Source organism: Acomys russatus, chromosome 5 (genome assembly GCF_903995435.1).
Source record: "Acomys russatus chromosome 5, mAcoRus1.1, whole genome shotgun sequence".
Classification (NCBI taxonomy): domain Eukaryota; kingdom Metazoa; phylum Chordata; class Mammalia; order Rodentia; family Muridae; genus Acomys; species Acomys russatus.
The window spans coordinates 20,523,270-20,537,206 of record NC_067141.1 but is presented as its reverse complement, the minus strand read 5'-3'; the positions used below and the strand labels follow the sequence as shown (position 1 = coordinate 20,537,206).

At 52.7% G+C, this 13,937-nt stretch overlaps 1 protein-coding gene across 1 annotated transcript; it reads left to right on the top strand.

Annotated features, from left to right (window-relative positions):
• The first annotated feature begins 809 nt into the window (after window positions 1-809).
• Adam8 (ADAM metallopeptidase domain 8) lies at window positions 810-13,927 on the top strand. Its single transcript, XM_051145555.1, has 24 exons — window positions 810-864; window positions 1,798-1,901; window positions 2,899-2,975; window positions 3,099-3,177; window positions 3,262-3,338; window positions 3,823-4,006; window positions 4,230-4,292; window positions 4,374-4,442; window positions 4,646-4,812; window positions 4,980-5,061; window positions 5,322-5,470; window positions 5,556-5,733; window positions 6,029-6,118; window positions 6,227-6,416; window positions 6,503-6,578; window positions 6,836-7,001; window positions 7,369-7,446; window positions 7,811-7,904; window positions 8,397-8,511; window positions 9,112-9,271; window positions 10,275-10,340; window positions 10,593-10,643; window positions 13,090-13,167; window positions 13,734-13,927. Exons 1-24 carry the CDS (start codon window positions 825-827, stop codon window positions 13,782-13,784), a joined length of 2,484 nt encoding a protein of 827 aa, XP_051001512.1. The 5' UTR covers window positions 810-824; the 3' UTR covers window positions 13,785-13,927.
• Window positions 13,928-13,937: the final 10 nt, after the last annotated feature.

Below are 13,937 nucleotides of genomic sequence, written 5' to 3'. Positions count from 1 at the left end.
CCCACAGTAACAGACCTACCTGAAGAAGCTGTGAACCAGGCCATGGTAGGGGTGCTGAAAGCTCTGGCTCTGGGACAGCCCTACCCCTGGGACATGAAGAAAAGAATCCAGAACCATAGAAGAAGCCTGGTACATCCAGATCCCTTCTGTGACATTAGGATAAGACCTCAAAGGATCAGTCAGGCCCTATCACTAGGTGACTATAACTTGGTCACCGGGGCCTAGACACCCATCTTTCTGTGTTCCTCCCTGCATCTCTCTTCCTCAGAAGCCTGGTGGAACTGGGCAGGAGCTTTGAAAGTATCAGCTCCCACAGGCTGGTCCTGGGCCCACACTGCCCCTCCTTTCCTCTTTCGGTTGCCCAGGAAGACAAAGCCCCCCCCCCCAACCATCTGAAGTTTCAGGCTCACAAGTCACTTCCCCTCTAAAAGTCACCTTCCAGCTTGACTCCACCCAATTAGCACTCCCAAGCTCAGGCAGGGCTGGGAAGCGAGGCCACAGCTTAAGTTGGTCTATTTATCATTTCCAGCTCCCATTAATTTAGTTTAAAAATCATGGAAGAGAAAGTAGGAGATGCAAAGCACCCAAAGGCTGCTTGAGAGAGGCCTCGGTAACTCCAGACTGTTCTGGAGGGGGTTGCTGCCAGCAGGGTGCTGGTACAGAGGTGTACATGTTTTGCCCCGCCTTGCCCCACCCTGCCCCGCCCCGCAGCCCAGTGATTGGCCAGTCCTGATATTTAGGAAGGACTCTCAGAAGTACCAGACCAGTGCTCAAGTCGGAGTATTTTGTGGAACCTCTAGAGTCAGTGTGCCCAGGATCCTGTCATGCTTGGCCTTTGGCTACTCAGCATCCTATGGACACCAGGTAAGTGATGATTATTTGATTTCAAGGAACCCATTCAGAGTTTGGTGTCTGCCTAGTGGCCACTTAGCCTGGGCATGGAGAAAATAGGTAGATACAGAAAAGGTCAGCATTGAGATTTTTCAAAAGTGAAGTGTAAGAGAAGTTGGCTCCTGGGACTTTTCCCTTGAGCTAGTTACAGGAACCGTGACACCACTAGGTGTGGCACCCACAGGGCAGCTTTCCTGGCTGCTGTAGGAGGCCCACATAGCAAGGTTCATCTGTGAGTTTATGGGGGATGCAAAACCCTCTTGCTAGGCAGGGACAGAAGCCCAGAAGTGCAGTGGGTCCAGCTCCCTAGCAACATGGGGCCTTACCTCCTACTGGAAGGCTTGATTTTCCTCTGTCTTGGGATGCCCCTGGCTGGAGGGGTCTCTCCTCTTACCTCTCAGTCCTGGAACTCTGGGGTTAGGAAGCTGCACCTCTTGTCTATGCCAAAGAGGACAGTCCTTTGGGGGCAGTTGGTCTCTAAAACTGGACCTGCCTATAGAGGGTCTGTTGTTGGACAGGAAGTTTTCTGTTGGGAGAGAAAAGCCTGAGGGAGAGGGTGCTTTCTCCATCAATTACATATGAGCATGTAACTAAAGATGAGATCAGGTCAACTCTAGATGTCTGGCAAGCAGACCAAAGGGCCTCTATGTATTCTCCATGGCTAGGTCTTCCCCAGATAGGCACTGGGGAAGGGCAAGTAAATGGGAGGGGGAGGGTTCCTCTGGGTACTGTACCTGGTGGTGTTTTAGGCACAAAGCTCTTCTTACCGGGACCACAGGACTAGATCCTGTTGCTAGCACTGAGCTATGTAGTGATTTCCCAGATAAGAGAGATAACACTGGCTAGACACCGCTTCAGGTAGGGTGGTCCCCGCTGTGCCTCTGATCCCCTTTCTCTTTCCTGTAGCAGTAGCCTCTGGACCTCCTTTGCCCCACGTAGAACAGTATGAGATTGTATGGCCTCGGCGCCTAGCGGCATCCCGCTCCCGCAGAGCCCTGCCCTCCCACTCGGTGAGTCTCCCCATTAGCCTGGCCACATGACCTATTTCTGTAAAAGGCCCAGTAGACTCTAGGGGCTGCCCTGCACAGCTCAGGGACTTAAATCTGTCAGTGTTTCAGGGCATGACTGTAGTTCCTCCTTACTGAGCTTACCACTTCCTGCCTCCGGCTGCCACCCTGAACCAGAGCCTAGGGTCTCCAGGCTAGGCTCTAGGACCCACTCACTGCCTCGCTCCTTTCGAGACCACTGGCCCAGCCTGGAGAGGCCTCTCAATCAGCAGCTTGTGCTGCCCCAGGCCACTCCCTAGTTTCAGTTGGCAGTGGTTTATTAGATTAGCTAACAGCTGCTCACCCTACAGCTATGTGAATGCATTGAGCTTCTCTCAGCCTGGGATTTCCTGGGGGCTGGGAACAGAGAGTAGCCTGTAGACCTCCAGGAAGATTCCTGGCCCTGTCCTTGTTTGGATCTTCAGGAAACATCTCCGCTTGGGTTTTCCTCTTTCCTGCTGTATGCTGTCCCTAGGGCTAGCTGGTTGTACACGTGGTGTATGAGTGAAGGGTCATAAAGCGTGTAGCACACACCTGCCCTGAACCTTGAGATGGACACTATAGCCTGCTGTGAAAGAGTGGTACTGAGGGGGAGGGGTCTGTGCGCCTTGCCCACCCCCATGTTGCCCTGGATTTAGTGGCGATCTTACCACTCCTACCCTGCTTTCTCTGGAAAGGAGTGTCGTCATCATCAATCTTCATCACCATCATCATCACTATCATCCTTGTGAACGGATGAGGAAATGATTCTGGGGACCATGGAGTGCTATTGTTTTCTGCTTTATCTAGGAGAATGCTTTCCCTGTTCCTCCCAAACAGTTCAGCCTGGCCCCGGCCATCTACTTCCTTGCCTGAAACTAAGGAAACCCCAAGGTCTCCTAGGAAGGTTCTTCCGGGAGCTCTCTGCTATGCAAATTCCTGGCCTTAAGCTGAGGCCACTCACCCTTGAATTCTCACCCAGGGCCAGTACCCAGAGACTCTGAGCTATACTCTTGAGACCAGTGGGCACACTTTCATCTTGCACCTTCGGAAGAACAGGTAAGCAGTCCTTGGGTCCAGGAGGAAGTACAGGCTTCTGTGTGTCAGGATCCTGGCCCAGGTGCCCTGTGGTGGCTGCTCAGTGTGGGGTGGGACCAGGCAACTTCAATGGTTCTCTTCCAGGGACCTGTTGGCCTCAAGCTACATAGAGACCTACTCAGCAGCCAATGGCTCTGAGGTGACAGAACAGCTGCATGGGCAGGTATGGTACTAGGATGGCCTTCCCTAGGCCAGTGAGACCATGGCAGCAAGACCTATGACTGACCCTCCCTCCCTTTTTTTTCAGGACCACTGCCTTTACCAAGGCCATGTGGAAGGGTACCAGGGCTCAGCTGCCAGCCTTAGCACCTGTGCTGGCCTCAGGTATGTACAGCAGGAAGCAGGAAGTCTCCTTCTACAGAAAGATAAACTGAGGCAGTGAAAAAGGGCCTTGGCATGAGACTTTGAAAAAAAAAATGACACTGGGTGTGGTGACACACCCCTTTAATCCCAGCATTCAGAAGGCAGAGGCAGGAAGATCACTGTGAGTTCAAGGCCAGCCTGGTCTACAAAGTGAGTCTAGGACAGCCAAGGCTATACAGAGAAGCCCTGTCTTGGAAAAAAGGGGGGAAAAGTCTTTCCTGCTCTGTGTTTGAAGCGATTGGAGCTCTTGTTTAAGCTTAATTAGCAACTACAGGCCATACCACACCCATGTGTCTTCTTGCCTTCTGTACCTGCAAACCTGCTCATCTCCCACAAGGGTGGAAGGTGCCTGTTCTGGGGCAGTAAGCATGGAGCACCTGTCCTCCCAGACGTCAGTTAAGAACAAGCTGACCATATCCTCTGCTCACCTGCTTCTCCCCGTCAGGGGCTTTTTCCAAGTTGGATCCACTGTCCACTTGATTGAGCCCCTGGATGGTGAGGAAGAGGGGCAGCATGCAGTGTACCAGGCAAACCACCTGCAACAGAAGGCTGGGACCTGTGGGGTCGACGAGACCAGTCTGGATGACGGAGGGCCGAGGGCCTTAGAAATCTACAGGTCTCAGCCCAGGGTGAGCATCATCATCCCCTGCTGGTCAGGCCACAGACCCCATGCTTAGGCCTAAGCATGGCTATCTGTAGCCCTGAAGCAGGCCCCATGCCGGGTGGGTGGGCCTGGCTCAGCCCTGCAGCTACAGAGAAAGCCCACTACACTGGAGATATCTCCCAACATAGAGATGGGCTCTAGGGTAAGTTGGGGTCAAGGGCAAGAATGCTGACTGGCTTCTTTCCTAGAACTGGCTAATACCCAGAGAACCCCGCTATGTGGAGTTGTATGTGGTCACAGACAGCCAAGAGGTATGGGATGCAGGGGTTGAGCGGGCTGGATGACCTAGGATGAGGTTGCCAGGCCCCAGCCAAAAGGTCCTCTATTTCCAGTTCCAGATGGTGGGGAGCAGAGAGGCCGTGCGCCAGCGAGTGCTGGAGGTTGTAAACCACGTGGACAAGGTGGGTTGCCCCAGGGGTGCTGACACCTGAAGGGAAGGTACAGCTGTTTAAGGTGGGAAGGGCAAGATAGACAGTCAAGATGGGGGTTGGTTTGGTCGGGGGTTCTATACTGAGCTCAGGACCTTCCAGTGGCGAGATGCACATCATGCCCCTGTCCATCCCCACCCCTGGACTGACTCCAAGGGGCCTCTCATATTCTGCAGCTTTATCAGGAACTCAATTTCCGTGTGGTCCTGGTGGGCCTGGAGATCTGGACCACGGACAAGTTCTACATCAGCCGCTATGCCAATGTTACACTGGAGAACTTCTTATCCTGGAGGGAACAGAATTTGCTGGGGCAGCACTCACATGACAATGTACAACTTATCACGTGAGTGGGTGGGCACACCCATCCACCACAGTGTGACAGAGCCAAGCCCTAGAGATTTAGCCTCTATACAGCCTGGCCTCCAGAGCACGACACCTAAGCAGAGCTGTGCAGGGATGAAGCAGGGCCAGCAACCATGTCATGGGCATATATGTCATATCTGTTTCTAGGGGCATTGATTTCATTGGGACCACTGTTGGACTGGCTAAGGTGTCTGCTCTGTGTTCCCGGCACTCAGGAGCTGTGAACCAGGTAAAAGGAACTCTCACCCAAGTTTGCCAAACTGTATATATAGTACGGCCAAAAGTAGAGCCTGAATGTGGGGTAGAAAGTGTCGATCTAGGTCCCTAAGACACCAGGAAGCAGCCACCTCCTCTGGGGGATGGATTTGAAATCTGGTTTTATGTTAGGTTGTTAGCAGGAAGTAGCATCGTGCCTATGGGCACCTAGAGGTGGCAGAGGGCATGTGGGTAGATGGCAGTAGGATCGAACTAATGAGCTCATCCCCATAGGACCACACCAAACACTCCATTGGTGTAGCATCTACCATGGCCCACGAGCTGGGCCACAACCTGGGCATGAGCCATGATGAGAACGTTCCGGGCTGCTACTGTCCTGTGCCACTTGAGGGTGGTGGCTGCATCATGACTGGACGCTTTGGGTGAGCTCTCGCGGGGCACGCTAGGTGGGAAAGGACAAATTGGCATGAGGCTCTTCCTCCTAATGGTGACATCTCTTGCCCTTAGCTCCAAGTTCCCCAGGACATTCAGCAGGTGTAGCCAGGTTGACTTAGAGTCATTCGTGGTGAAGCCCCAGACAAGCTGCCTGAACAATGTCCCAGATGTCAACCGGTTCGTGGGTGGCCCTGTGTGTGGAAACCTATTTGTGGAGCGTGGAGAGGAGTGTGACTGTGGCACACCTCAGGTCTGTCTCACCCTAACCCTGCCCCTTGCTGGTCAGACTCACCATTAGTGTAGGGGCCTCAAGCCAAGGTCCTTTTGGTTAGGCTGGCCTCTCAGGCCTGGCATTGTTTGTATGCCTATACCACATGTGGCCCTTGGGATCACAAGCCGCTACATTTCCTTTTGAGCCCCTAATAACCTATAAGGGAGTTGGAGATAAATTGGCTGCTGCCTCTTGCCCAGAGAGCACCAAAACCCAATCTGCCCTGGAGCCAGGTCTGGCTAGGGTATAGCTGCTCAAACCATTGTCCTCCCAGGACTGTCAGAACCCTTGCTGCAATGCCACCACTTGCAAGCTGGCCAAGGGGGCAGAGTGTGCTTCCGGTGCCTGCTGTCATGAGTGCAAAGTAAGTTGGACTTCCCCCAGGATCTTCCCCAGCCAAACCCAGGGCAATAGGATACCTGTAAAGGCATTATGTGGGCCTGCTGCACAGTAAGCTTCTCTGTGGGACCAGGTGAAGCCAGCTGGTGAGCTATGTCGCCCCATGAAGGACAAATGTGACCTGGAGGAGTTCTGTGATGGCCAGAAGCCAGCATGTCCTGAAGATTCCTTCCAAGAGAATGGCACCCCCTGCCCAGGGGGCTACTGCTTTGATGGGAGCTGCCCCACACTGACACAGCAGTGCCAGCATCTGTGGGGGCCAGGTGAGGCAGACAGGAGCATAGAGGATGGGGGCCAACTTGTAGAGCGCCTGTTACCTAAGCCATGCTAACTTCTCCTGGCCCCACAGGCTCCCGGGCTGCATCAGACACCTGCTCTACTTTTACCATCCCTCAAGGCTGCAATGGCAGGATGCTCCCTGGCAGGTAAACATCAAGGCCAAACTGTTGGGTGCTGGATGTAGTACGTGTTCAATGGCAAGGCTGGTCCACAGAGACTTCCCCACAAAGGAGGCCTGGTCTGTGGGGCAGGTGGCTTTTCTGCAGTCTGGCCTGCATCAAGTCATCAGACTGAGACTGTCATCCTTGAGGAAGGAAAGGTCCTGGGACCATCACATGTAGCACCCAGGCCCCTGAGCACATGCCCAGGATACGCATGACCACAGACTACCCCCTGTCTGCAGGATCAACCGATGTGGGGTGCTGTACTGTGAGGGAGGCCAGAAACCCCTTGAACGTTCCTCCTGCACTTTCTCCTCCCACTATGGAATGTGCCAAGCTCTCCAAACGGACAGCAACACCGGCAGCTATGAGCTGGTACTCCCAGGCACCAAGTGTGAGGAGGGGAAGGTAAGCTGAGGAGCACTTGAAAGCCATCCGGGGCTGTGCCCATATGACTCTCTGATAAGGGCCTATACAGACAGTGTTGGCTGGGGAGGCAAGTGGAGACACCTTCCTGGAGACCACCATACCCAAAGTGTCTGCAGGGTCAGCCAGTCCAGTACCACTCTCACGGTTGAGGCGCATGCACACACACACACACACACACACGCGCGCGCGCGTGCACGCGCACACACACAGACACACACATAGACACACACACACATACACACGAGGGCATAGCTGTTCTGTAACCTGAGTTTAACTTTGGATTTGAGGATAGTAGGGTTGGGATTGGGTCTAGGCCAGCTACCCAAGAGCCCCTTCTACCTTCCAGGTTTGCATGAATGGACACTGCCAGAGCCTCCATGTATACAGATCTGAGAACTGCTCTGCAAAGTGCAACAACCATGGGGTATGTGTAGCCTCGGGCCGCAGGTCATGGCATACCCATTGTCTGGTGCCCTTGAGCTAGGTGGCTGCCACCTGTCTGATAGAACTTGTGACAGAGACCCCTGTGGGTATAGCAATGTGGGCTCTAACAAGCCTGTATCCTTCTAATGGAGGTATCAACAAGCCCTTTCTGAGGCTGAGGTAGGGCAGGTGCCCTCCACTGATCTTATGGCTGTTGGACAGTGTGGCCACTGGGGAGAACCCCTTATAAGCCCAAGACTGATGTATATGGGTACATGGAAGGGACCCTGTGTGTGCTGCAATGTGCCCTGCTGCCCTGTGGGGTACCTGTCCTTGAGGCCCAGCTTCACACCCCCCCTCCACAGGTATGCAACCACAAGAGGGAATGCCACTGCCACTCAGGCTGGGCCCCGCCCTACTGTGCACAGATGCTGGCAAATGTACCAGAAAAACAAATGGGTAAGGTCCTGAAGACCACAAGAGCTGGTATGTGTGGGTGCCAGCCCTGAGGGTGGTTAGGATCACATATCTCTACTTCCCAAAGGTGACGCAGGGTGGTGTCCTGTCCAAAACAAGGCTAGATAGCTTTGGCGCAGGCATCCAGGGCCACTCCCCAGAACCCCCACAGTGTCTTCCTTCCCAGTGGCCACTGAGCCTGCAGCTGTCCACAGCACCACAGCCTCGGGGAACTGGCTAGGCCTCAACAGTGACACTGTGGGGCTGGGACTCAGCACTACCACATCTCCTACCCCATTGCTGGAAAGCCAGAAGAGCTGCTGTAATGTACTGGACCCCCTGCTGGAGTCCTCAGGCACTCAACCATATATGGGATGTGGGACCCAGGTTGTGGTCAAGGGGGACTGAGAAGGCTGCATCTCCCAGGGGCCCTCCCTAACTCTTGATCGCGCTGGTACCCAGTCCTGGATGATCATGTGGCCATGTGTTCCATAGCATCTAGGAGCCTCCCAGTCAGTGTGACGGTGGTCTTGGTGATCCTGGCGGCTGTGATGGTCACCCTGGCAATTGTCATCATCTACCGAAGGCCCCAGAGACAAGTCCAAAAGAGGTGAGGACATGGTGGTTGCAACATATCTCCATGTGAGACACTTCTTGTACTCAGCACTTGAGAAATGGCTTTGCTGTTACTTAAGAAACAAAAATCATTGCTTCTGTCAGCAGGACCATGCAGAAAAGCACTCAAGGGGGGACTTGGGGTTCTCTGGGTATTGGACAGGCCTGGGTAGGAAGCTCAAGAAATCCCCAGGATCTCTGCTGCTTCTCTTCTTCCTCCTCTCCCTCCTCCTCCTTCGAGGCTGTAATGGGACAGTGTGGCAAAAAATAGGGGTATGATAAATCCAGAGTTGAGATAGCCTCCCCACCCCCAGCCATGGCCACATATGCCTCACTAGGTTCCATTGTGCCCTGCACCAAGGCCTTGACCCCTCAAGCTGATTGCCAAAGGACAGCTTTTCCCAAGTCCTCCAAGCACCGCCCTAGCACAGCTGTCAGGGGACTTGCTCCTTGTCCTCCTGTGCTCACACATGTGCCTGTGACTACAGCTTGTATCCTATGTGGCTTGCACCAGCTTGAATTGGGGAGCATACCCAGGAGTCCTGCATTCTCTGGCTGGAAGCGACTACACCATTGCTTGTCTCTTTTTCCCTAGGAGTGTGGCACCCAAGCCTACCACAGGGCTTTCGAACCCTCTATTCTACACTGGGGACAGCAGCCTGCCAGATAAGAACAGGCCTCCAGGCCCTCCAGAGATAGTTTCTACCAGCCAGCCCCCAAGACCCACAATGACACCAAAGAGGCCTCCTCCCGCAGTATGTACTGTCCTCTGTCAGGTTCATGGGGCCAAAGTGAGGGAACCTCAGGCTCTCCATCCCTCAACACCAGGGTGTGACCCATTAGGGACAGTGGAGGGACCCATTAGGGACAGTGAAGGGACCCAATAGGGACAGTGAAGGGACCCAATAGGGACAATGAAGGGACCCAATAGGGACAGTGAAGGGACCCATTAGGGACAGTGAAGGGACCCATTAGGGACAGTGAAGGGATCCATTAGGGACAGTGAAGGGATCTATTAGGGACAGTGAAGGGACCCAATAGGGACAGTGAAGGGACCCAATAGGGACAGTGAAGGGACCCATTAGGGACAGTGAAGGGACCCATTAGGGACAGTGAAGGGATCTATTAGGGACAGTGAAGGGACCCATTAGGGACAGTGAAGGGATCCATTAGGGACAGTGAAGGGACCCAATAGGGACAGTGAAGGGACCCAATAGGGACAGTGAAGGGACCCAATAGGGACAGTGAAGGGACCCAATAGGGACAGTGAAGGGATCCATTAGGGACAGTGAAGGGACCCAATAGGGACAGTGAAGGGACCCAATAGGGACAGTGAAGGGACCCAATAGGGACAGTGAAGGGATCCATTGGGACAGTGAAGGGACTCATTAGGAATAAGGAAGCCTTTTTATACAAATTGAGCCCTGCAGTAGCCTGGAGTCTCAGAGAAGTATTACAGTCACCCCAAGGGAGGGGGAGGGCTAAGTGAAGACCTGTCTCCTAAGGCTCTATATTTGGAGTTTGGACTTGAACTTAAGGGTTTGAGTGCTCTCAGACCTGAGCTGTGAGAAGAGAATGCCCCTTGCAACACCATAGCTGGGGAAAGGGTTGGGCCATGCAGCTAGCCTAGGGTCAGCAGGAAATATGGAGGATGCCCTTTGGGAAGTGTAAGAGCCTTGAGTCCTAAACCATGATGGGCATGCAACGGGGTCTTAGCATTGCTTCTTGGGCCCAGGCTCACATCTCTGTCCCCGGAAGCCCCCAGGTGCCGTGTCCAGCCCACCACTCCCAGTTCCTGTTTATGCCCAGAAGGTACCAGATCTGGTAAGTCTTGGGAAATAGCCATGTGTGTTCTGGGGACACGGAAAGCTCCTAAGAGGTGGTATGTGGTGGCTGACTCTGGGCCTGGAGCCCTAGGGAATCATGCTGTACAGGGAAAGTAACTTAGCCCTGCCTAGCTAGCATAGTCAATGGAACCCAAGGGTTTGTTTTCAGGAAGCCTGTGAGGGGGAAGGTGCTTCCCTAACCTGAACTGGTCCAGTCTGTGGATCCTGACTCAACTTTTTCCCCCAACAGCTTAGCCCTGTTCCACCCACCAAGCCCCTCCCAAAGCTGAAACCTAAGCAGGTAAGGGGGCAGCCTGAACTCTGAAGAGACCCTCTCCTCCTGCAAGCTGAGGCCCTTTGCTCCAGAGAGCAGCCATCCTACCCTTTCCCTTGGGGGAGGCTACAGGGATCTAGAAGGTCTCAAAATGCCACCGACAAAAGCTTTGAAGGCAGAGAGTCATTCCAGTTCTTTCTTCCCCAAGGTGTTGGAGTCCTTCCCAGCAGGGCTCCTCATCTTTAAGTGATGGACACCCCCTTTCTTAGCCCTAAAAGCGGGCTCCTACTTGTGAGAGCCTGAGGTGGCTGCTCTGGAGTCGTAGCTGGACTGGTAGAGACCCTGGGTATGTGCACATGGGGTTGCCTGTCCCAGCAAGCAGCAGGACAGGCTTGGACTGGCCCCTGAGCTCTGACACAGTCCTTAACTGAACAGGTCAGCTGCCCACTTAGTGCTGTTGACCATCCTCCTGGGCAGGCCTCTCTGCTTCTCTGAGGCAGGGCTAAGGGAGTTTTTGGTGAGCAAGTGAAGTCTGAGAAGGTCACAGAGTGGTGGGCTTTAGGGAAACCCCCAAGGGTAGCTTGTGTGTGACCTGGAGCGTGAGTTCTTGTTCCTTGTTCTGTTAGGCTCTTATCTGCTCCTCTGGGTACTTGTCACTTTCAGTGGGTTTCAGTCCACAGTTCTCAGTGCTAGTTTCGACATGAGAATTAGTTCAAGTTAGTTTGTCTACTTCTTATGTTTTGGTTGTAAGTGGATGTGGGTGGTACTTTTAGAAGGAATAGCATGGAGAGTACTGAAGACGGGATGGGGGTCTGAATATCTATGATTTCCCTACTGTGAGCTATCTTTGTACTGAATGAACTGATGCCTAGGGAAAGAAATGAACAAATGCCTGGGAGACGATCTGGAAACTCCTGAAACCCTACATCTCCAGAAACTTTGACACTTGACCTCTAATAGTTGTCACTGTGCTTGGCTATCACAATGTTACCTTTCTTCCTTTTTGTTTTCTTTATTTATTATTGTGTGTATGATGGGGGGGTGATGTATGCCATGGTGCATGTGTGGAGGTCAGAGGACCACTTTGTGAAGTTGACTTTTACTTGGGCTCTAGGGATAAGGCTCAGGTCATCCAGTTTGTGCTGCAAGCATCTTTCCTGGATGATCAATCTCAGTGGCCTTTGCTGATTATGATTTATTATTATTAGGGTGGAGTGTGTGTGTGTGTGTGTGTGTGTGTGTGTGTGTGGTGTGCAGCATGCCACAGCATGCAAGAGGATATCAGAGAACTTTATCGCATTGGCGCATTCCTTCCACTTTTTTTTTAAAAGATTTTATTTATTTATTTATTAGTTATACAGTACTCTGCCCCCATGTGTGTCTGCATGCCACACATGCTGTGAGCCACCATGTGGTTGCTGGGAATTGAACTCAGGACCTTTGGAAGAACAGCCAGTGTTCTTATCCTCTGAGCCATCCCTCCAGCCCCCCTTCCACTTTTACATATGTTGCAGAGATTGAACTCAAGTCACCATGCTTGCACTGGGGAGGCAGAGGCAGGTAGATCTCTGAGTTCGAGGCCAGCCTGGTCTACAGAGTGAGTCCAGGGCAACCAAGGCTACACAGAGAAACCCTGTCTCAAAAAACAAAAACAAAACAAAACAAAAAAACAACAATAAAAAAGGGGGACTGAAGAGATGGCCCAGCGGTTAAGAGCACCCTTTGCTCTTCCAGAGTATCCGGGTTCAATTCCCAGCACCTACATGGCAGCTTACAACTGTCTGTAACTCCAGTTCCAGATATGTATGCAGGCAAAACACCAATGAACACAAAATAAAAAATAAATAAATAAAAAGGAAAGGAAGAAAGAAAAGGAAGGAAGGAAAATAAAAAGGAAGGAGGAAAGAAAAGACAAATTCATCCAAGGAGCAGCTCTGACTGCGGAATGGGGCAGGGCCCAGGGATGGGGCAGGGCCCAGGGGTGGGGCAGGGCCCAGGGGTGGGGCAGGGCACAGGGATTTTCAGGCAAGGATTAAAAGAAGCTGGATGAGGAGGAAGGCCAAAATGTGCCTCACCCAGGAGGAAAGCTTAGCAGATAATGCTGAAACCCACCAAATGCCAGGTCTCCATCCTCTCTAGGAATATGGAAGTGCACAGAAATGTGTAGATGTGTGTTTCAGTAGTTATCCTTTTCTTCTGAGGTGCTGAAGACCCATGTTTTGAAAATTTAGGAACCCTCAGGGTAATGTGGGCTACTGGCAAGGCTGCAAGATGGGTTGGAACAGCTAGTGAAGAAGAGCAGCTCTGCCAGGTCTAGGCTTTAGCAGTTGAGTGGTGCAGCCATGGAGCTGTGTGAAAACAGAAGCCTTTGGGCCTAGTCTGGAGCTGAGAACAGCCTTAGGAGGACAGAGCTGATGCAGTGATTGGCCTACATAGGAGATACCCTCCATCAGCTGTATCTGGTTCCTCCCAGGTCAAGCCAACCTTTGCACCCCCGACACCACCAGCCAAGCCTGGCACTGGAGAGACCACCATGCCTGGAGTGACTCAGGTGAGCCCCACAGGAGGAGTCCATCTTTCAGGAATCTTCCTGCTGACTGTGCAGCACTGCTCTGGAGGGCGGGTGGGTGTTTGTGTCTTGTTAACGGCTAAGTTTTGGTGACATCTGAAAAGGAAATGGGCAAATGTTCAGGAACAGGTTTGATGTCTGCTTTATAATCTGCTGGATCTTTTTGGCACTTGCTGCTTTCGGGGCTATCAAGTTTCCCTCGTATGGCAAGTCTACACCATGTATGAGATGTTAGTACAGCCATGTTGTGTGGGCAGGGCCATTAATTCTATTGGAGGAAGTGAGGATTTAAATGTAAAGAACGTACATTGGAATAACCAGCTGTACTTCTTTTGTTGTTGTTTTGTTGTTTTTTGAGACAGGGTTTCTCTGTGTAGGCTTCACTGTCCTGGACTCGCTTTGTAGACCAGGCTGGCCTCGAACTCACAGAGATCCGCCTGCCTCTGCCTTCCTAAGTGCTGGGATTACGGGCGTGCGCCACAGCGCAGCTGTACCTCTTACAGCAAATCAGACGCTCTTTAACATCAATTGCCTTTTCTTCTTGGCAGGAAGCTGGTGGGCCAAAGGTTGCTCTGAAGGTCCCCATTCAGAAGAGGTGACCAGCTAGGGCACCTCAGGGCCATCGTAGGCTTGTGGAAGTTTGGAGATACCAGTGCCCCTATGGACATGCTCCTTCAGCAACAGCCCCCACTCAGACTGGACCTGCACACCGTTTCTACCTCAGGAATAATCTCTGCGGCTCTTGCTGTCCA

What these genes read in the sequence shown, in the direction of transcription:
- Adam8 (XM_051145555.1), top strand. Translation starts at nt 825, where the DNA reads ATGCTTGGCCTTTGGCTACTCAGCATCCTATGGACACCAG. An exon ending in AGCACCTGTGCTGGCCTCAG is followed by an intron (nt 3,339 to 3,822) that starts GTATGTACAGCA and finishes TCTCCCCGTCAG; the next exon opens with GGGCTTTTTCCAAGTTGGAT. An exon ending in TCTACAGGTCTCAGCCCAGG is followed by an intron (nt 4,007 to 4,229) that starts GTGAGCATCATC and finishes CTTCTTTCCTAG; the next exon opens with AACTGGCTAATACCCAGAGA.